This window comes from Sinocyclocheilus grahami, unplaced genomic scaffold (genome assembly GCF_001515645.1).
Source record: "Sinocyclocheilus grahami isolate Dianchi unplaced genomic scaffold, SAMN03320097.WGS_v1.1 scaffold92.1, whole genome shotgun sequence".
Classification (NCBI taxonomy): domain Eukaryota; kingdom Metazoa; phylum Chordata; class Actinopteri; order Cypriniformes; family Cyprinidae; genus Sinocyclocheilus; species Sinocyclocheilus grahami.
This window is the reverse complement of record NW_015505271.1, coordinates 2,989,145-3,012,718: the sequence shown is the minus strand read 5'-3', so window position 1 is coordinate 3,012,718 and position 23,574 is coordinate 2,989,145. Positions and strand designations below refer to the sequence as shown.

The 23,574-nt window shown below is 36.8% G+C and overlaps 2 protein-coding genes across 4 annotated transcripts in view; one reads left to right on the top strand and one right to left on the bottom strand.

The window, feature by feature from the left end:
* LOC107587390 (actin-related protein 2/3 complex subunit 5-like protein) overlaps positions 1-2,437 on the top strand; it is an 8,245-nt gene extending 5,808 nt beyond the window's left edge. The window contains exons 2-4 of one of the 3 annotated variants that reach the window (XR_001609468.1): positions 1,279-1,618; positions 1,761-1,874; positions 2,344-2,437. Coding sequence is in view for 2 of the 3 variants with exons in the window: in XM_016275175.1 (XP_016130661.1) it covers positions 1,279-1,618; positions 1,761-1,823 (403 nt within the window). In the remaining variant the exon portion in view is untranslated. Of the gene's footprint in view, positions 1-1,278; positions 1,619-1,760 lie in introns of all 3 variants that reach the window. The other 2 variants (XM_016275176.1, XM_016275175.1) reach the window with 2 other exon arrangements.
* Positions 2,438-7,050: 4,613 nt separating this feature from the next.
* Positions 7,051-23,574, bottom strand: part of LOC107587448 (protein SCAI) — a 35,072-nt gene continuing 18,548 nt past the window's right edge. The window contains exons 4-18 of the mRNA XM_016275241.1: positions 16,461-16,556; positions 16,164-16,250; positions 15,970-16,068; positions 15,717-15,813; positions 15,279-15,377; positions 12,571-12,723; positions 12,310-12,411; positions 12,021-12,122; positions 10,400-10,478; positions 9,366-9,465; positions 8,121-8,202; positions 7,679-7,751; positions 7,379-7,552; positions 7,161-7,261; positions 7,051-7,077 (exon numbers count right to left, since the gene is read on the bottom strand). Of these exons, the coding sequence (XP_016130727.1) occupies positions 7,051-7,077; positions 7,161-7,261; positions 7,379-7,552; positions 7,679-7,751; positions 8,121-8,202; positions 9,366-9,465; positions 10,400-10,478; positions 12,021-12,122; positions 12,310-12,411; positions 12,571-12,723; positions 15,279-15,377; positions 15,717-15,813; positions 15,970-16,068; positions 16,164-16,250; positions 16,461-16,556 (1,471 nt within the window). The remainder of the gene's footprint in view (positions 7,078-7,160; positions 7,262-7,378; positions 7,553-7,678; positions 7,752-8,120; positions 8,203-9,365; positions 9,466-10,399; positions 10,479-12,020; positions 12,123-12,309; positions 12,412-12,570; positions 12,724-15,278; positions 15,378-15,716; positions 15,814-15,969; positions 16,069-16,163; positions 16,251-16,460; positions 16,557-23,574) is intronic.

Below are 23,574 nucleotides of genomic sequence, written 5' to 3'. Positions count from 1 at the left end.
TTTGGACTATGAGATGGACACTTGCTTCTTGCACTTTATGTTGCACTTTACTTTTTTACTTTTGGATTTCATTTGGTTTAATGAAATATAGTTTAATAAAATATTCTTAAGTAAAACTATAAAAAAGTGTGATATATTTTTGTCAGGATTCTTTGATGAATAGAAAGTTCAAAAGAGCAGCATTTATTTGAAATAGAAACCTTTTGTAACATTATAAATGTCTTTACTATCACTTTTGATAAACTTCAAGCATCCTCGCTGAATAAAGGTAATAATTTATTTTAAAAAATCTTAATGTATATATATATATACAGTGGGTAAGGAAAGTGCATGTATGTGTGTCTGTATGTGTGCGTGTATGTGCTCTTTATAAATTCTCCAGAGTAGAACATTCATTGGACCTTTTTAAATTCTTGTTTATGGTCCTTTGAGACTGGTTATTTTGGGATGTGTTTGTTATCAAGCAGTAATGTAAATGTAAGGGTATCTCTGACAACTTCCTTCAAAACGTGGACATTCACCTTGTAAAATCTTTCATGTTGTTTGTCGTGAATGAGCAATAAGACAATTGAGTTCTTTTTATGTTTTATTTTAAATAATATATTTGTATTTTGTTTCTGAAAAGCTGAGAGTGAAATGTTATCTTCATACTGCAACTCAAATCCAGAAGTCCCGTATTACAGTGCTTTGAAAAAGAAAAATTAATTGTTGGATATGCTATCCCAAACTTAAGTGGAACGTCCTCAGCACAGCATGAGAACAGGACATCTGGGGACAAGAAGTTAGACATTTTCTGGAACACTAGGACGCTGCAGACGAGTGACTTGAGACTCAAGAGTTTTCTCTGTTTTGCTTCTATGTTGAGGTCTTCTATTTTTAATATTGAGTTCACAGCGTCTAAAATTTGAATACTTCGATTAAAAGTTGATATTAATGGCTCTTCTAATCCAGAGGCTGAAATTTAATCTAGTTGGGATAGCCACATCTCTCATTCAATGTGTGTGACAGTTATTGGAGAATGCAGTGGAAGGCAGCTGCAGCGTACCAAACAATCAATCTTCACGTTCCTAAGAGTTTAGTCCCATCTGAAAGATTCATTTGTTCCGAGAAATTCCCTCTTGGGCTTGAGTGTGCGTATATGTTTGAGACGACTTCATCCGAAAAACTGTATTCCTCCAAGTGTCAGTTTATGCAAAGTTTAAAGCCTCCTTTTCGGTTTACTGTAGGTATGATAAGAGCTAGAGCTTTTGATGTCTTCCTTAACCAGCTCTAATGCACAGGGGACATGATGGCAGCCCTTCATATTGCTCTTCGGAACCCTCCAATCAACAGCAAGAACCCAGCAATAAAGGTACAGGCTGTTTTAACGAGAACTTTTCAGAATGAAGCATATGGGGTGCCGACTGCTCAATTGCATCTTTCCTGTCTTTCATTCTCTCAGGAAAGAGCTCAGGCTGCGGTATTAAGGGTTCTGACATCATTTAAGAGCAGCGATATAGAGCCTGCTGTTAAATCTCTCGACAAGAATGGAGTCGATCTCCTCATGAAGTACATCTACAAAGGCTTTGAGAGGCCCACAGAAAATAGCAGTGCCATATTGCTGCAGTGGCATGAAAAGGTAAACCCAGGCTATGAAGAGTGAGGTGCAAAGGGACATTATTTTGTTTGACATAATATTCCTTTTTGGAGGGCTTCAGATAACATAAAACGGTTTTAATGGCAAATGTGGAACACGTTTTTCTTTCGGTCTTTGATAACAGGCATTTGCCGTTGGAGGACTAGGCTCTATTGTTCGAGTTATGACAGCCAGGAAGACTGTATGACTACCTGACCAGACCTGAAACAGTGACGCTAAGAGATGCCGAGGACACAAGGCAGGTTTGCCTGTTACTTAAAGAAAAGAAGAAAAGACCATCATTTTGAATGCTACTGTCTTGATGAAGAAAAAAACCTATGAACTGTAAACGGTAGAGAAACACCGAAGCACTCGTTTCAAACGGAAAAAAATCTGCTTGTGTAAAAGTGAAGTAACGTTCTAATGTCAGTATATCATAAATTATTCTATGATATACTGGCATCAAAAAGATTTCAATCCGACATGGTTTTGAGTGTGAAAAATTGTACTGTGGAAGACAAAACTATTCAGCTGTGTGTGACATGGTGAATACAGCATACTGCATATTTCAGATCGAGTGAGTGCGAGCAGCAAAAGTGAGCTAGTACATGAGGTTGTTATTGGATATGAGGTGTTTTCTGTGCTAAAAAAATAGATTTAATCAATGTTTTATTTTCTTATTTTATTTCACATCTTTGGTCCCATACTCTTGTTATGTTTTTGTGCAGAGATTTAATAATGGAACCAGTGATGTACACCAAAGTGGTAGAGTGGGGATCATCGTAAAGTGCCTGCTACAATAAAGTAAATGGATCTCCTTTATGTCGTCATCTGTGTTTGATTCCTTTTTAATGCAGTATTTATGTAGAGTATAAACCTGTTATTATTTGCCTCACCGGCGCTATAATAAAATGGTAATACTGTACCACAGACATGTCTACACTGTCTGACAGCTCTATCAGGACGGTGACATACAGAAGCAGGAAGGGCAGGGTAATTAAGATAATACATATCAGGAAATGAAGATAAAGGGGTCTATATAGTATTCTGAAGGATGTGCTACTGATAACTTCTATCATGCCAAGACCAGTTCCTCTGGGATATCATTGAAGGAACAGGGCGCTGTAATCTCACTGCTGGGCGGCACAAGAACCAGGAGCCAGATTCATCTATAAATATTTTTTTTTAAATTCAGTGTATAATATGGATTGAATCTACTTTTTTGTTTTTACTCCTGGGAATTTAAGTATATGAGGAGTTTTACAATGCAGTCTTAATTAGGGATGCACTGATATAAAAAAAAATCTGGCTGATAATTATTTGTGTTGTGGCTGATACTAAAAACGAAAATCAATAATTTAAAGCATTGCAACACTATAATGGATACTGGATTTAAAAAGTAATATTTCTGAAATTTTATAAAGACTGCATTTAACAGCGTTTTTACGTTACAGCAAGTAAGTGTAATGAGATAGTATAAGATATCTTCTATAAGATATAAGATAATTTAATATAAAAAGACAATGAACAGAACAAATGTCCAATATTAAACAACACGAATCAATGGAAATATATTTTAAATATCTAAAATATCATGCACCCCCAATCTTAATCACTTCTGTATCGGTTATAGTGCTATTAGTAAATAAAACGGATGAAGGAACACCACAAATTAAGCAAAACAGTCATAAACTTTTTAATGTTCTTAAATAGCATTCTTAAAAACAAAAAGCTTGCATGTTTTGGTATCATCACATTTTTTCTGTATTTTTTTTTTCCTGCATTTAACAACAAACATCAAATATAATTTGGCAACAGATAAGACTAAACAGTTTAGTGATTAAAAACACATGACAATTGGACAATGCAAGTATGTTCAACTAGCAACTCTAGAACCCCTTAACTTATAAAGAAAGAGTATTCTGACCATTACATCACGTTTGAAAATGTTCCCTCCCACAACAGTAGGAACTGGTAGAAATCACCCATACTACACTTTAGATCTGGCCCCATGTTTACAACAGAAAACAAATGCAGCTGATTTTCTTTGTGTTCCTTCCAATCATGGCCGCTAATGCATTTACAGGACGCATTAAAATGGAGAAGGGGGCATCAACATTTAACAGATAAACTAATTAACATGCATCTACCACTGAAGTTTGGGCAATTGGTAAGAAAATTATTTTAAAAAGGGTATTGCATTTCCCCCTACATTTTAGGTTGGTAAGCTTCTGTTGTGGTACATTACATGTAGAAATGCTTAAAGTCTGTATTCACCCCTGTGCTCTCAGCTAAATAGTGCGGTGTGAATACAGGACAGTCTGAGCAAGAACTTGTAGGTTCCTGAAAAGTCATACTTAAATACACATACTAATACAAATGAAATAAGGCAAAAACATTTGACAGTCAGTCATCAGTCAAGGTCAGAGAGGAAACAGTGACATCCACCATCTGTTTCCCTCTTCATCTCCATCCAGCCCTTCTCCTTTTGGCAAACTAAAACGACACAAAAAAATTTAGGCCATGAAAAATTTGTGCCTGCGAGAGCACAGACAACTCGGTTGTCTGCTTAATTTGGGCAGTAAATATTCCAAGTGAAGGTTTGGCAGTGATTTGTTCGTTAGCAAACTTCTCTCTTTTTATACAAGATGATTATTCAAAAAAAAAAAAAAAGCGATATTTGGGTCAATACGTGCAAGACTATCAACTACAGACAGAGAGATGACAGTAAGTAAGAGTACGAGAATCGTTTGGGACATTGTGCTCTCCACATGCAAGAATCTTTTGGTCCCCATCGAATGGCCAGGATCAAACCTGCAGTTCGGGGGGAAAAGTCGGTAAACATTGAAAAATCTGTCACCATGTATGGCATTTACTAACACAGATCACAGATGGAGAAAATGATGAGCTATTTGCAAAGCGTGACATAACGGAATGATCAGACATGCCTCTTGCCAACAGCACAATAAATAACATCAGAATCAAACTTAAATAGTGCAAGTAAAGTGCAAGGCTATTATTGTAACTAATCATCGTAATTAAAAACATCATGACGTAATGAAACGAACGAAACACTGATCACATCACTTCTTATTAGACCGACGCAGTGCACTTGTCCTTGAGACAGATGGGGTTGTGAAAGAGGGATGCTCTTATGCCATGATCCTTGGAATGTCAAGCTGACTGCACTGGTGTGAAGCAGCGGGAGGGTGCGCAGTTGAGACAGTGGCATGGTCCATTCACAGATTAGACAAAAGAACACTGCCCCTGTCACATGCAGAGGGTCATCTTTTCACAGATCTGCCACGACGAACAACCCAGACAGACACAGTTCTCTGCATCACATTGACTTCTTATAGAACTATACATATATATTTATATATAGATATATACACAAATTTGTACTTATATACAGGAGTGCGCCTGTACGCCTCTGTGACACTATAAAAGAGAACTCTGTTGGCTATTGGTGTCCACAGCACACATGGAATAAGACATTAGGTCATTACATCAGCTATGCAAGTATGGGCTTACCACACTACCGAGGCATGCTAAAAAGAATCTCTTTTGAAGAAACGCTCTATAAAAATGGAGATTCTGGTGTCAACGTAGCGTTAATGAATTAACGACCGGTTAGCTGATGACCAAAATAACCCGAAAGAGGCACAGTACGGTGGACCTCCTTCAAAAGACCAGGCTAAAGTCTGCGAAATTCGTGTCAAGACGGAAAAACAAACAAATAGATACAGCTTTGTATGTCTAATACACCACTGCATGTTTGACCATTATTTTAGGATCGTGGGATACAAACAATGTTATTTTTGTATTATTTGTATACTATTACAGTATTTATTAATATCTTGAAGTAGCTTTAATTTGTATATATTCAGTTTTAATTTTATGTGCTTTTCTAATTTTTTTATTTAGCTTTTTTTATTTTTATTTTTAGTAATTTTAGCATTTAAAACTTTTATTTCATTTAGTTGCCAAGGCAACATTTCACATTTTTGTTTAATTTGTTTTAAGTTTCTCATCTAATATTTATTTTTCATTTCAATTAATGAAAGCATTGTAGAAATAGCTGTAGTTTTAGTTAACACTAACAACACTGGGTACAAATGGCTGTTGATCAGTATAAAGGCAGTGGTCGGGAACCTATGGCTCGCGAGCCACAGCTGGCTCTTTGATAAAAATCATGTGGCTCGCCAGATCTCTCACCCTTTACCAACAAATGATCTATTACAAAAACTATACATCACTAGAGATCAGCAATTCCTTTGTTGTAGAGACCACATAAGCTGATAAAATGTTTAAAATAATAATACATTTTTTGTACTGGCCAAAGTGCGCGTTCAGTGCCGTTCGCGAGAGTCATGACAGCAAACCACTGACGTGTCTATGGTAACGTAGAGCTCCTGCACTCAGATTCGTAACGTTAACTTGTTTGTAGTTATAGCGAAAATAAAGATTTTTTGAACAGCAGAAAAAGTGTAAAAGTATGTAAAAATGACAGGACTGAAACGTGTACTTTGTTTTATAGAAGATGGTGTTCTCCTGTGCCAAGAGCCAGTATGAAACATTTCGCCGGTTACTTATGCTTTTTTCCGTGCAGCTTTCAGCGAGTGGGACTGTTTGCATTATTAATAAAGGAACGTGAATGAATGAGACAGTACAGAGCGGGACATGCTTGATATTTTCAACACTGTAAACCCCTTGTAAATCAGCATCACAGTAAAAGCCCTGCACAATTTTTGACGGTTAGTTGAATATTTGTGTATTTTAGTTTCCATGGTCCTAATAAAGTTGCTATTATTAAAACGTTTTTGAAAAAAAGAAAACATGCATTTTTTTAAATAATATTAGGCTATATATATATTCTATATATATATATATATATAGAAAAAGTGTTGGCCCCCTTCCTGATTTCTTATTTTTTTGCATGCTTGTCACACTTTAATGTTTCAGATCATCAAACAAATTTAAATATTAGTCAAAGATAACAAAAGTGAACACAACATGCAGTTTTTAAATGAAGGTTTTTATTATTAAGGGAAAACAAAATCAAAAACTACATGGCCCTGTGTGAAGGGAAAAATGCATTAACCAAAAATTAAAAATTGGCTCTTTGGTCAAAAAAGGTTCCCGCCCCCTGGTATAAGGGCACCATCATTTTAGTCTACATATAATAAAAAAGGATTGATTGATATGCATATTTACAAAAAAAAACAACAACAAAAAAAACAGGAAGATATTATTTTAGTGGATCTCAATAGAAGTCAATTTCGAGCTTTCAAGTAACAATAGATTCACAGCTCAATTTAAGTAGCCTATAGATAAATGGAACCAGTCTGTTTTTAGAAAGTTTAAAGATTAGCTGGATCACCTCATATATGAATATATTTTGAATATTTATTTATTTATTATTTAATATTTATTCATTTAGAATCATGTGACAAATATGGCTATTAGCAATAAACATTATCATTATTAATCACATTGTGTTTATTATATAAACATATATAATATTTATTCAGTTCAGTCTCACCTGGAAGAGCTTGTGTAATCGGAGCGTGGTGCAGCAGAACACGAAACGGATCATGAGCAGACGAAGAAATTCATCGCCATAAAACTGCAGATAGGCCTGATCTGGAAGACAGTCAACAGGAAAACTGAAATACATATCTGACGCTTGGTCAAACATGTCACTGATATACAAAAATTAATGTAAGCATAAAAAAGAAAGGGATGACATATTGGCATTACCTATAACTCGGGAGCTCGTGATCATCTGGCCAATGTCATGGAAAACCTTCCGCAGGAGTTCCTGGGCCTTTTCCCACAATCCATAGCGCATGCTGCTCAGTCCACACACAGACAGGAAGCCCATGAGGGGGTTGTAAAGGAAAAGAGTAAACAGACTCCCACGCTGACACTGGTCTGCAAGATAGAATAGTCAATATAAATAATAGACAATCCTACTTCAAAAGAAAAGAAAAACAAACGTTAAGCAAATATTAAAAATGTTCCTGTCTCCTAACACAATGGCAAAACAAAAAAGGAGACCTTGCATGCTCTTCGGATACACTGTCGGAGAAAGCAGGCAAACAAGTGGTTGGCCAAACAGATTGGAGAAATTCTGTGGAAAGACAGGAAAAATACATGAAAAATCATTTCTACTAGTACACGATGTCAATGTGAACACAAGAGGGCACTCCATTACTGAACTAAGCAGTCAAATAAAGAAAATCAGTTAAAGAAAAAGAAGGTTGATGAAATCAGTCCAGGAGTAAAAAGAAAAATGACTACTTTGTCCCTATTACAAGGTTTCTTTCTGCTGATTATTCTCATGTTTATCCTAGTCAAGAAGTCAGACAGTCTTATTTACCGAGCAACCACATGGCTGCTTTTGAATAATGAATGGCCTCATGATGTCACAGAATACTGCAATGATGGAAGAAATGTGAGCGTGTGACAAAGACAGGGAGACGGAGAGCTGATGGCTCACCTTATAAGCTGTGCTGTTGGATGAGTCGACAATGATAAACAGAGGTTTCCTGGTGAAGGAGAAAAGGTCTCCTGGGTGGAGACTGAAAAAAATACACATTTGTGCATACATGCGTGTTAAAATAACACCTCAGTGTCTCATCAGACATATAGTTAGCGCATTTTCTATGAACAGTAGACTAGAGGTCTGCATTCCCGCAACTCTCCCGCGGGAACCAACCAGATTTCTTGCGATGCGGGATTAAATTCCCGAATAAAACGCGGTAGCGGTCGGTAACTCTGGTGTGATTTGAACGGGAGTGGGCTGTCTAACAATATCCCGTTCCCGACTTCCTTTCAGAACAACATATCTGTCCTTTATTCTTATTGACCACCGGTACAGCCTGCACTCAGGACTGTTATGCACGCGCTGCACGCATGAACCAGCGCTTTCTGAGTCACGCATTTTATTTGTGAGGTCTGTGCGCAGCATGTGAATAACGATGGTCAGAACAGGCTGTAGCCTATCGGTGGTAAATAAGGTCCTCGGGCAGAACAGGCAGATTGTCGATGAGTGACAGAGCAGAATAAGGATGGAGCAAAGTGTGGCTGCGCTGTCTTGAAGGACGTTCAACTCGGTTTTGTTTAAATTTTGCTTAGCCTATCATTTTAAATGACAGATGTTGTAGCCTATTTATTTATTTATTTTTCTCTGCGACACTTTTCCTACTGTGTACAGCAAAATGTTTAACGAATTTAGTATTTTGACAAGACGAATAAAAATAGCTAGACTATTTCTGTACAACCTACATTTTAAATTTTTTTTCTCTGACACTTTTTCCTATTGTTTTAAATGTTAAACTAATTGTATCCTGACAAGACGAATCAAAATAAAAAATAAAATTTTTGTACAACACTTTTTTTCCCCCTACTGTGTTGGCAGCAGTTGCTGTCAATAACTTCAAGACTCTTGACAAGACAAATTATATAAATACAATTTTGTGCAGACTACACTTTTATTTGTTAGCCCATCTCTCTTTCTTTCAGTAGAGGAAATTTAAATGTGAGATTCTGGAAACGAGATCTAAATTTAGCGGGAACGATTGGGTCGGGAAGAAAATGATTCTAAGCGGGCGAACAAAGAGTGAATATATAGCTGGAGCGGGTGGGAGTGGAATATAACCTTGTGGGAGGGGGACTAAAAAAAACAGTCCCGCGCAGACCTCTACAGTAGACCAGCACAGAATGGATGTCAATGAAGGCTCACCAGTGCATCTCTTTTTGTGCCTGGCTTCTCTTCTGCACCATCTCGCCGTTTACCACATCTCGATTAGTATTGGTTAGGACACCTCCAAAGTCATAAGGTCCTATAAATAAAGAAATGGTGATGTTAAGTAATAACGATAAGACAGATCTGACTTCTTGTATGGATCATTCATCAAAATGAAGCATCATGGAAGTCTAAATCTTCCTTTTGCACTGGGACTACTTTTCTAGGCGGATCAACTTCTGTTTGCCCATTTTCAACACTACCGCTCAAAAATGACAGTAAAGACATGATTTTATTTATTATGTTACAAACATTTTTATTTAAAACATGTTCTTTTGAACTTTCTTTTCATCAAAGAATCTCGATTAAAAAAAATGTATCAGTGTTGCCACAAAAATATTAAGCAACAGATCTGTTTTCAACACTGATAATAGTAAGAATTGTTTCTTGATCACCAAATCAGCATATGAGAATGATTTCTGAAAGATCATGTGACACTGAAGACTGGAGTAATGGCTGCTGAAAACTCAGCTCTGCCATCGCAGGAATAAACTACATTTCAAAATATACTGAAACAGAAAAAGGATATTTTGAATTGTAATAATTCACAATATTATTGATTATAATATTACTTACTATTGATAGATAAAAATAAACATATTATAGTGAGCATAAGAGACTGAACAGTGGTGTATATAATTTCTGCTCTACGTACATTACGCTTCCAGATATTCTCGCATGGATTTTTTCATGCAGAAAATACCCACTTAACATGTTCAAAAGTTGAAAGATTAGATATTATTCTCCACGGAAAAGGCTGACAAGCATTTAGTATCAGTCTGTTAATGCAGATATGTTTTCGAAGTCAGTATGTTTGCAAGACACATCATACACAATATTACACAAATCTTTGAATCCTCTAATTTGATTGGCTGAGCAGTGTTCCACAGATATTAGTAGATATTTATGTAAATATTAAGAGAACATCCGGTGATGTCAGAACAACAGTGTGCTAAAACACCTCGGCATACCTTCACACTCTGAGCGTCCAGTAGGAAACACACCAGTGGCAGAGAGATAAACCAGCAGGACACTATTGGCTGGCAGCTCCTAGCAATAAAAGAATCAGTTAAAGAAAGTCAGAAAAATGGATCCATTTAATTGGCTAATTAAATCAGAACATTCACAATAGTACAAATAGTAAAGCAGTGTCATAGCAAGCTAATTATTAAGTTCAGTGGCACTCTAAGTGCTATGCAGCCAGAGCATCTCAGTAACACCCTCAAGACTAAGAATACGTTTCACAATATAACAGGAGGTAGTATTCATCTTTGCAAACAGTGAAACGCACACACAGAACAGCTAATGACTGGAAATGGTTCAAAAAAGCACATGCAAGTGCCTGTGACAATTATTTGTAATTATTTATCTAAACAAGCAATGAAGCACGATGGGGAAAAATTGAAATGTTCAAAAAGAACTGCTGCATAGCAAAAGCAAAGTATCTGAGTCATGTGTGTGTGTGGGTTTTCCTCACACTCTTGAGGCGCTACGCTACAGCAGAGTAGATAGTAACACGCTAACACCCCTGTAAGCATGCCATGCTGCTACACACACGCTCACACGAGGTGTCACTCGAGACAACAGAACCCAAACTAGCACACGGGATAGACCACCAGAATGCAATAACTGTACAGAAATAATGCAGTTTTATTTATATTTGCCCTTGACTATTGAATTATAATGAGATCTTCAGGCTTTAAAAGCCCCATAAAATCATTCGATGAGCTGTTAATGTGTTTCCTATTGAAACAGGTTTTGGCTCCTCCCTATTTTAAATAGTCAAAAGGATTTAGTCTAGCTGTAGGTTTTACATTTTAGAGGAAGGAACATTCTCATTCTAGTGAGCATATGTTTGGATATAAATCTGTGCAGATATCTTTGGTGTGTTTTTGCTCAAGAGAAAGAGTACATTTTAAATAGGTACATTGCAGTTCAAAAGTTTGGGTCAGTAAGATTTTTAAATACCTTTGAAAGAAGTCTCTTTTGCTTATCAAGGCAAAAATACACTGAAAACAGTAATAGCGTAAAATATTATTAGCATTTGAAATAACTGCCTACTATTTAAATACATTTTCAAATGTAATTTATTCCTGTGATGATTTTTAGCAGTTGTTACTCCAGTCTTCAGTGTCACACAATCCTTCAGAAATCAATCTAATATGCTTATTTGGTGCTGAAGAAAGATTTCTTATTATTATCATCAATGTTGAAAACAGTAGTGTTGCTTTTTTTTGTTTTTGTGGAAACAAATTTTTGTGTCAAGTTCAAAAGAACAGCTATTAAATACATAAATAAACAAGCAATGTAAAAGTCTTTACTGATCAATTTAATGCATCCATGATGAATATATGAAATTTCTTTAAAAAAAAAGAAACTCTTGCTGACCCCAAACTTTTGACCTGTAGTGAATGTTTGCTAAAAGTACAATTTGTCATTTAAGAGTACATTCTATGGCACATTTGATTTAAGCTTAATCATCGTGTCTGCTACAAAGTTTTGCGCAATATAGAGTCAAACCAGGACGTAAATGACTGGATGGATTGACAACAAATTGACAGGTGCTAAAAACTGGAATGACATCAGCCAAACCTTGAAGGAGGCAGACAGGAAAGTGTAGAGCTGGCTGAAGGTTGGTTTGTAGAGGAGATATTTATGAGGGTTCTCTCTCTTGGCCGGCTTTTCATTGGGCTCCTATAATAAGAGAGATAAATGAGTGAGAGAGGAATAGAGAGACACCGAGAGCAGGCGGAGTGAGAAAGAACAGTGAGAGAGTCACTGACAAAGGTGAAGTACTGAAATAGCAAGGGAGGAAGGGTGGAAATACTCAGAAACACTCAACATAGAGAGTGACAGGGAGAGTGTAAGAGTCTTCTCTTACAAGTGTCCCTGGCTTGGAGCTTTGTGTGGCTAGGTTCACTGGTTCCCTCTCAAGCGCTTGGAGCATACGAAACATATCGATGGTCAGCTCGCTAAACTTCACCTGTAAACCAGATAAAATCCATCCATCACAAAAACCAGACTACAATAAACACTATGGTTATTATAACCTACACGACAAGTTTGAAGTGTCTAATCATTTACATAAGAAAGCACCGCTTGAGTTTGACTTATTATGTAACTTGCTCAGCTGTACTCCCACCTGATTGTTACAGTTGCCAACGATGAGCGCATCTGCCAAGGTGAGCTGGCCAACCACCATGCCCTGTTCAAGAGGAGGCACACCACCCTCCTGCAGCCGATTGGATAGGACCACCACGGCATTGTCATCATTTAGGATCATAAGAGGATCTGCCTGTATAGATAGAAAAATAGTAAAAAAATAAAATTAAATTACACAAATGTCAAGGAAATATGAATATTTGTCATAAACAGTGCCAAAAGTCTTACTTTGCCCTAAGCCTGTCCTTTAAGTAACAGTCAAGGTTGTGTATAAGTATAACATTTGAGATATTTAGTTTTTTAAGAGTGCACATTTAATGACTGGAAATGGTTCAAAAAAGCACATGCAAGTGCCTGTGACAATTATTTGTAATTATTTATCTAAACAAGCAATGAAGCACGATGGGGAAAAATTGAAATGTTCAAAAAGAACTGCTGCATAGCAAAAGCAAAGTATCTGAGTCATGTGTGCGTGTGGGTTTTCCTCACACTCTTGAGGCGCTACGCTACAGCAGAGTAGATAGTAACACGCTAACACCCCTGTAAGCATGCCATGCTGCTACACACACGCTCACACAAGGTGTCACTCGAGACAACAGAACCCAAACTAGCACACGGGATAGACCACCAGAATGCAATAACTGTACAGAAATAATGCAGTTTTATTTATATTTGCCCTTGACTATTGAATTATAATGAGATCTTCAGGCTTTAAAAGCCCCATAAAATCATTCGATGAGCTGTTAATGTGTTTCCTATTGAAACAGGTTTTGGCTCCTCCCTATTTTAAATAGTCAAAAGGATTTAGTCTAGCTGTAGGTTTTACATTTTAGAGGAAGGAACATTCTCATTCTAGTGTTCAAGAGGAGGCACACCCCCCTCCTGCAGCCGATTGGATAGGACCACCACGGCATTGTCATCATTTAGGATCATAAGAGGATCTGCCTGTATAGATAGAAAAATAGTAAAAAAATAAAATTAAATTACACAAATGTCAAGGAAATATGAATATTTGTCATAAACAGTGCCAAAAGTCTTACTTTGCCCTAAGCCTGTCCTTTAAGTAACAGTCAAGGTTGTGTATAAGTATAACATTTGAGATATTTAGTTTTTTAAGAGTGCACACCCTCCTGCAGCCGATTGGATAGGACCACCACGGCATTGTCATCATTTAGGATCATAAGAGGATCTGCCTGTATAGATAGAAAAATAGTAAAAAAATTAAATTAAATTACACAAATGTCAAGGAAATATGAATATTTGTCATAAACAGTGCCAAAAGTCTTACTTTGCCCTAAGCCTGTCCTTTAAGTAACAGTCAAGGTTGTGTATAAGTATAACATTTGAGATATTTAGTTTTTTAAGAGTGCACATTTGACAAATTTCTCTTGTAAAGTAATCAAAAATGAATCTGATTTACTGTACACTACCATTCAGTAAGACTTTTGAAACAAACTAATACTTTTATTCAGCACTTAATTGATCAGAAGTGACAGTAAAGACGTTTATGTTACAAAAGATGTCCATTTCAGATAAACTGTTTTTTTTTTTTTACTCTCTATTCATCAAAAATCCTGAAAAATATTAAGCAGCACAAATACAGTCAACATTGACTAGGGTGACCATGCGTGCCATTTTTACTGGACACGTCTTGGCCAGGATTTCTATATTACCTAAAATATCCAGGTCTGATCGGTGTATGACATCCGTGAGAGCTATAGAGAGCAGAAGCTACTTATGCTTTCGAATCGCTCTCGCAGTACTTTGATGTCAAACAATGATCGATCTGCGCAACGCCGCTTCAAGTCGAACGAACAAACGAACACATCTAATCTGTATGTGTATTTGTATCGCTTTGACTGCTCTCTGTAAATCCCACCTTCTCGATTGGTCAATTATGTACAACGCCTGCACGTTATTGGTCAAGCTACTTTTCGATCATTACCCTCAGCAAGTATGAAAACAGGAAAACGAAGCCAAATATAGAAATCCTGGCCAGGACGTGTCCCGTAAAAATGGCACGTATGGCCACCCTAACATTGATCATTTTAATAGTAATAATATTTCATTATTACTGTTGTTGCTGTATTTTTGAACAAATAAATGCAGCCTCTGTGAGCATAAAAGGCTGACCACAAACTTTTGAACAGTAGTATAATGTATGTGCTTGGTCTTACTGTGAACTGGTGTATAATATTCCAATGTAAAAACTGTTTCATAATTTTTCAGCAAAATCCTAACTTGCTCCACCTCATATGCCAACATGACTATGCTTCAAGCCCCTTCCCCCATCCATCATATAGAGCAGGGTTTTTTTAAACTAGAGTTTGAATCCACTGAAGAAGATGAAAGGAAATAACGACTTTATTAAATATATATATATTTTAGGGTTGAATATTGGATATTAATTAAATGTGTTTTATACCGTATTTTTTAATATAATTTATTTTTAATCACAATTATTACATTCTAACAACAGTCATAGTTTTATTGCATAATTAGTTTTATTACATTAATTTTATACATAATTCGGTTTTTAACATTAATAGTAGGTAGAAAACTTTTTTTTCTTCCTATTTTTCTATTTCACTTGGCAAGTCATCACATTATGGAAGTAAATGAACTGTGAATGGCGTTTCATGGTGATACTGATTGCACTTTTATGCACATTATAGACTAAAATAGCACCTCCACAAAAGCAGCAACTTCCTGCAGCACCAGGTTCCACTCTAACTGGTCCTCTGTGTTGAAGCGTTGGGTGTAGTCCTCAATCTCTTCAGACAGCTCCTGCAGAAAAAGACACCACAGATGGTCTCAGACACACCCATGTATAGCCGACTGTGTTTTTCTTCTCATAAACAGTGCATTGTTGGCAGTATAGGGATTAGTACTTTGTAAATATTAAATTTAAAAAATGTATGTGAGTAATGGCTGACGGTGTGTATTTTTACTTAAATGTGCCAAAATTGATGAGGCATGATTTTTGTCTTAATTCCAGCTGCATAAGTGGCCAACAGACTGTCTGTGCTGACCGATCTTTTGGCAAGAACCTCTGTTCAATATCTATAGTGAGCCATGGATTAAAAATGTGTAACTGATTTGTTTGGTCTGCTGTCCATGACTTACCTTGACCAACACTTTAACCAGGTCCATCTTGTTGAGCAACAGACAAACAACGATAAACCGAGCATAATACCTCAGCTTCTTTACAACCAGCTCTGGCCTGCGCAAAGGAAACAGGGCGAGATTAATGAACTGAAGACTGTATAATACAGACATTTGAGATCTTTACTTTTGCTCATAAGTCTGTTACTTCAAAGAACTTTCCAGAACATGGTTAATAAAAATCAAACAAGTATGTACAGTAGCTTCTTTTCACCTGTCTTCTTTGTTGACTTGGTGGTAATATGATCGTTGGCGAATGGCCGAATAAAAGGAAAAGGCTTCATTTAGGTAGCTTGTTTCTGAAGTGCGGAGGCTGAAGATTAAAAAATAATAATGTGTAAAAAAAATACCTAAAATACACAGTTTGAAATGAGCTGAATAAAGAGTTGTGTAAAAAAAGCTCCTTACTAGTAATGGTAGTACAGCTGGCCAATTTTTGAGGCCACTTCCCCTATCTGCCACCTCTTGAGACCGTACCGGTTGTCCAGGACTTGTCTATTCTCCAGTAAAGCAAAACCAAATAAGAAATCATCTGTCATTAATGTTGACATCATTGGTGCAGACAAATCATCAGAGGGAAGTTTGACCATGCATATTAAATCGTCAGTCTTACGTAGTTCTAAGCCAAAGAACCTGCTCTATTTTTGTGCTTTTGGTAAAAACAGACTTTTTGGTTTCAAAAATAGATCCATCTAGAGGGCTGACCTGTGCTGCTGCTGAAACTTCCACAGCTTGGTGTATATGTCAAATGTTCGGCCAAAATAGGACTGCCACTGCTTGTGTCCATATTGAGGCAGATCCCTGCAGGAGCGTGAGAGAACAAACAAGAGAAACGCAGCCAAATTCACTTTAATAATGCATCTCCACATTTATTGGTATTCAAACATCCATTTAATCTGTTTAGGAATTAAAGACATACAATTATAAGCAACATCAAATTAAACAAATTTGTAAGTATTTTATCTGTATTTTATAAACTGCTACATAAATAAATGTGACATCATGACTTGACAATGACTAATGTAAATACTGAAAATGGTGACTTAAAACTAGAAAATCTTATCACAATTAATTTGATACAAAGTTATGTAGAAAACAACTAGATACAGACAACAGACACAACTTATTCTTCTGCAGAACACAAAAGAATATATTTTAAAGAATGCTGGTAAACAAACAGTTTTGGTGACCACTGACTTCCATTGTATAGTCAAACATTTTTTTCAAAATATCTTCTTTTATGTTCCACAGACGAAAAAGTCATACAGGTTTGGAAGGACATTAGCATAAGTAAATGACGACACATTTTTCATTTTTGATGAACGATCCCTTTAAAATGTTTTTATTTATTTTTATTAATGTATAAGTGCATAGAAAATGAGACTTAGGATATGAGGTACATTTTATTTTCCCTATATGTGACCCTGGACCAGAAAACCAGTCATAAGGGTCAATTTTTCGAAATTGAGATTTATATTTATAAAGCTGAATAAATAAGCTTCCCATTGATGTATGGTTTGTTATGATAGGACAATATTTGGTCGAGATACAACTATTTGAAAATCTGGAATCTGAGGGTGCAAAAAAATCTAAATATTGAGAAAATTGCCTTTAAATATGTACTTAGCAATGCATATTACTAATCAAAAATTAAGTTTTAATATATTTACAGTAGGAAATTTACAAAATATCTTAATATTTAATATCCTAATGATTTTTGGCATAAAAGAAAAATCAATCATTTTGACCCATACAATGTATTTTTGGCTATTACTACAAATATACCCCAGCGCCTGGTTTTGTGGTCCACATGTGGTCACATATTGCCAGACTTACTTCTATGCAACTGAATTTGCTTTGTGAATATGATCAAGCCGGTCACTGTGACTCATTGCTTCAATCACCGGTTTGTTTTAATAATTATAATATCAAGCCTGTGTTCAAACCAATCCTACAACCTTGATACCCCGCATCTCATTACATAAGCCATTTCTGCCGCTCTGCCGAGACACTCCTATGGCAGGACGTCATGTGGACAACAGCAGATGAGCCTTCCAAATACACAAGTGCTCATGGTTGTCATGCACTTAATTAGCATCCTCATGGCAATGATGTGAAGACATTGGTGGTGGGAGAGAGCAAAAACAGAGCAATCAGAGAGAGTCAGAATGTGCGAGTGGGTGAGTGTTTTGGACAGGGCTGTGGTTAGTCATAGTGCCGATGATGTGAAGGAATTTGATGAGCTATGGCAATCAGTTGGAGAAGTAGCTCTTTTGCCTCCTCCGACTCTACTCACTCTTCCTCTCTTTATTCCTTTCCCATCCTTTTCCCACTGAACCCTCCCCAAACACCTCTAGTCCCTATTGTTATCATCAGAGGGTTGCTATGACAACAGAAGCAGAGACTGGGGAAGGAAGGGAGGTTGCGAATACAGCAGGTAAATGCAAAAGCCCTCATTTACACACGCTCACACATGATTACAGTAGATGATGCATCTTTTATGAACCTGTAACAGGCCATTCAGAGAAAGGAGCTGGGACAAAAATGAATGTCAAAAAATAAATCATGTCCAGGCATAACCTTGAGTTAGTGAATACACATATAAAATGCATGCATACACACATCATACAACACAATGAAACACCCGCGCACAGACACACCTCCTTTCATTCATGCAGATTCGGTTAAACCCAGTGCTGTAGCGTGAACACGCACACATTTTATTTCCACAACTGTCATTGATAACACACTGTAAGGTTATAGAGATGGATTTGTGAGATTTACGGTTCACCCCAGTGCCCTTGTGGGCTGCGAGAGACAAAGTCAGAAAGGAGATAGGTGCAGTCATTAGGCAGGGCTTTAATTTCACTACATGCACCATTAATTTCTCATCCTCTCTGTCAGTATTAATACCCACAAGACAGATTCACTGGCAGAGCACAGCCAGGGACAGACCTGTAAATTAAGCAAGGCAGGAAAGGAGGGATGTAGAATGGTGTATGTGGAAATGGGGGTCAGATGTGGTGTAATTGAGTAACACAGCACTATTACATCTGCATGCTGTATGAGGCCATTTATACTCTGTTACTCTGGAATATATTCTGGAACTGACATGAGACTAAAAAGTTAGTTTAGGAAAGTCTACTAACACTTTAAGGCAGTAACTAGTAGGCTAATTACAGTGTCTCACAGAAGTGAGTACACCCCTCACATTTTTGTAAATATTTTATTATATCTTTTCATGTGACAACACTGAAGAAATGACACTTTGCTACAATGTAAAGTAGTGAGTGTACAGCTTGTATAAGTGTAAATTTGCTGTCCCCTCAAAATAACTCAACACACAGCCATTAACGTCTAGACCGCTGGCCACAAAAGTGAGTACAACCTTAAGTGAAAATGTCCAAATGTACACTCTCTAATTTACATGCAAACTAATCATGGGTGACAAAGACGAGTACCCCCCCCCCCCAAAATAAAACCCTACATTTTTTAAACACTTATAATAATTTAAAGCCTTTATTTATTTTTTTAACTCTGCTAAAATTTCACTTTAAATGTTCACTTTCATTCATGAAGAAGACAGGGGGAAAACAAAGACTTAAGATGATGGTAGATGGCAGCAGAGGATCACTCATTAGCTCAGTTGCCAAATTGCCATTTCAACTCCCTAGTTTTTCTCAGGTCTTGCTTTTGGATTTATTATAAAAATTACTATGAAGTATAGCAAGTGCTATGTCATTTAAAAATAAATAAAATAAATAAATAAATAAGCCCAGACACCAACAGCCTAGTATGGTAAATTATTTAAATACTTAACTAGTTAACTACAAATTAAGTTAATTATTAATGGTATAATAATTAAATAATGCATTAAATATTTTGCCTTTTTTTTTAATTTAATTTAAAAATAAAAATTTTCAAACACTGCCTAAAAAGAACACATCAAAGGAGAGCTTTAGGTTATCTTTACCTGTAGAAGCTGCTAAAGGCAACACAGACTTGCTGCTGTAGTTTTGTTACTCTGAATTTACTCTGCATCACTTAAAGCACAGCTCTGGTTTGACATTGTCAGATAGTTAATTCCGTCCATTGCTACAGTTATCTTATTACCGTCAATAGCGGATCAATTTGGCAGATTCACTCACGTTTGTCATTCCTGAAACAGTATACGTGGACAGTTTGGTCCTCTTAAACTTTTCTTCAAACTGTGAATGAAGTAAAAACCGAGCAAAGAACGCTTCCCTTATAGCGTAACTGTCCGAGCTTACTCACGCAGAAACTCCTGATTTAATCAATAACTAACTACACAATTAATATCTTATTTACATCGTGTATGCATTCTTTTTGTCTTGTGATAATAGGAAGATCTGTGAGCATGCAGAACTACATAAACTTGCGGAAACAAAAATTAGATCGGAGCGGATTTCAACTAACCTGCAGTAAACGCCTCTGATTGGCCATTGCTTTCAACAGAGATGCCTGTGATTGGCTACAAAACTCAATGCTGCAAAACACGTAAATAGAAACTTTTGGTTTTGTAATTCGAAACCAGAGCGTGCACACAAAAACACACAGGAGCGTTTGAAAGCGGGTGACTTCGAGCGGGTACAGAATTGAGTTGGTACAATTTTAAAACAATTTTTAAAAATGCGGATCTACACGAATCACACAAATGACCCATTTTGAATTCAAAATGGCGAATTTCACCAAAAGGTGACAAGTTTGCATCCCTGGTACTGAAACTTGCCAAGCGGTGACGCTGGTGATGTGCACATCTTTCCCGTTACCACCTATAATATGCTGCTGCTAAGTGCAACCCTAGCTAACCTGTTTCCCAGTAACCCTATTAGTAACTGGACTATTACCAGTTAGTGGTCGACCAATATATATATATATCGGCCGATATTTGGCATTTTTCAAATATCGGCATCGGCCGATAAGTTTTTCTGTTTGGCCGATGAGTTAGAGGCGGGACTTTTATTTTGTCGGCGCTGAGAGAGACAGCGCCAGTGCACACAGCGTTCACATTCTCCTTGTTCACTTAACAATTCTTAACATTCGTCCTTAACAGCTCTGTCTAATACGGACAGAAATCTGTCTAATAATCAGAAAGAACTGTTAAACAAAGGAATTAAAATGTATAAAAAAAAGTATTATAACGATTGATTTATATTATTAGTTATAGAAAGGCAAACATTATAATATTTTCTCGTTTGCCGTCAGCATTCAGCAAATACGCATTCATATCATTTAAACAAATCTTTGAATGACCAATGAACATTTCATTGAAAAAATCTTGCAAACTTAGTCGGATCCAGCTGTGAGATCTTGTGAAGTGTGCATTTGTATCCTGCATGATCGCGTGTTCTCTGGGTGACGGTCGGTCCGTGTGAATTGAATGCTGACAGGAAGAGAGTTCAGCTTCACTGAGACGCGCGATCGACAAACTTTAAACTGGTGATTTCTAAATCAGTTCGAGTGAACGCACACAACCTGATTAATATTCATGAATCCAGTAGCTCATTAATCCTTGGTGCGTTTTATATTGTTCTTATTATTAGAATTCATATCATTATTATCTTATCAGTAGTTTTGTTAGTTTTCCCCCAATTTTTTTTTTAACAGAAACACTGAATGACTAAAAAAGCACCACCACCAGTCCGAAGTTCAGTTAAAATGACTAATATGCATTCATACATGGTTATCAAGTTTTAATTCTAATTACTAAAGTTCTATTATTAAATAATATTGATTATCATATTATAATGCTTGACTGACTGATGTTAAGAGTGTACTTTCAGATATTTATAAAACTGTGCCATTTTACAAACAAACATATACAGTATATATATATATATATATATATATATACACAGTGGTGTGAAAAAGTGTTGGCCCCCTTCCTAAAGCGGGTGACTTCGAGCGGGTACAGAATTGAGTTGGTACAATTTTAAAACAATTTTTAAAAATGCGGATCTACACGAATCACACAAATGACCCATTTTGAATTCAAAATGGCGAATTTCACCAAAAGGTGACAAGTTTGCATCCCTGGTACTGAAACTTGCCAAGCGGTGACGCTGGTGATGTGCACATCTTTCCCGTTACCACCTATAATATGCTGCTGCTAAGTGCAACCCTAGCTAACCTGTTTCCCAGTAACCCTATTAGTAACTGGACTATTACCAGTTAGTGGTCGACCAATATATATATATATCGGCCGATATTTGGCATTTTTCAAATATCGGCATCGGCCGATAAGTTTTTCTGTTTGGCCGATGAGTTAGAGGCGGGACTTTTATTTTGTCGGCGCTGAGAGAGACAGCGCCAGTGCACACAGCGTTCACATTCTCCTTGTTCACTTAACAATTCTTAACATTCGTCCTTAACAGCTCTGTCTAATACGGACAGAAATCTGTCTAATAATCAGAAAGAACTGTTAAACAAAGGAATTAAAATGTATAAAAAAAAGTATTATAACGATTGATTTATATTATTAGTTATAGAAAGGCAAACATTATAATATTTTCTCGTTTGCCGTCAGCATTCAGCAAATACGCATTCATATCATTTAAACAAATCTTTGAATGACCAATGAACATTTCATTGAAAAAATCTTGCAAACTTAGTCGGATCCAGCTGTGAGATCTTGTGAAGTGTGCATTTGTATCCTGCATGATCGCGTGTTCTCTGGGTGACGGTCGGTCCGTGTGAATTGAATGCTGACAGGAAGAGAGTTCAGCCCAACCCTCTACATTGCGAGTAAATCACTTACTAAATCACTAAATCGTCACTCTGGGCGACTAAATTGTGTCTAATATTAGCCAATTGCTAATAAATTCTCAGATTTTACTCTCCAGTGTGTGAGTTGGAGGCTGAGTATAAGTTTAGCTCAGATATATTTTCTCTCGCCGAACACTCTCTGACTGAGCGCATCAGAGTTTCACTCTCCGCCATGCGATCTGTGCTATTTTTCAGTTCATCTGAATGGATGTGCAACGCACCTGTATTTAACGTACCGTAAATTCTAGTGTGAAGGCGCACGACTCACCGTCGCTTTGTTTCACACACACGCAGCGTGAGAGGGAGAGAGAGAATTGACGCGCTACCTATGCGTGCTACATGTAAACGATATTCTTTGTTGTATTTTGCGGTCAAAATAATATATATATATATATATATATATAATTTATCAGTCTGGTGAGTAAACTAAAAAATTTACTAGCCAATGGCGATTCAATTGCCAAGGTGTCCGTAGAGGGCTGTAATATCACCTCATTTTTCAATGATTCTCAAGCGATTTGTTTGAAGCAGTTCTAAGATTCAGTCTCTCTAAACCCCTCCTTTCCGTGAGCCTACTCTGCTCTGATTGGTCAGATCTGTTGTGATTGGTCTACCGCGTACAGCGTGTATCGGAAAAGGATTTTGTCCACAAAATGATAAGAGCACGCTACATGTAAACGATATTCTTTGTTGTATTTTGCGGTCAAAATAACAGAGTTCTTTTGGAATTCTTCAGCTTTTAAAGTCCCCCTGTAGTGAAAATCAAGTTTTTTATGTTTATTTGTCTATTTGGTGTTTTTAATATGCCTTTAGACAAACCATGTGCCAATCTATTAATCAACACCATTGCTGAGTATTTTCTCCTTAAACCTGTAGTTTCCCAAACGCTGACCAGAGGGCTGGTTCAGCCTCACTCGAGATGCGCGATCGACAAAACTAAAACTCATGAAAGAAAACTTTCTAATTATGCTGCGCTTCATGCTTTTGCCCACTGTCATATTCATGTCATTTTCACTGTGTGCTGTATGTAAAA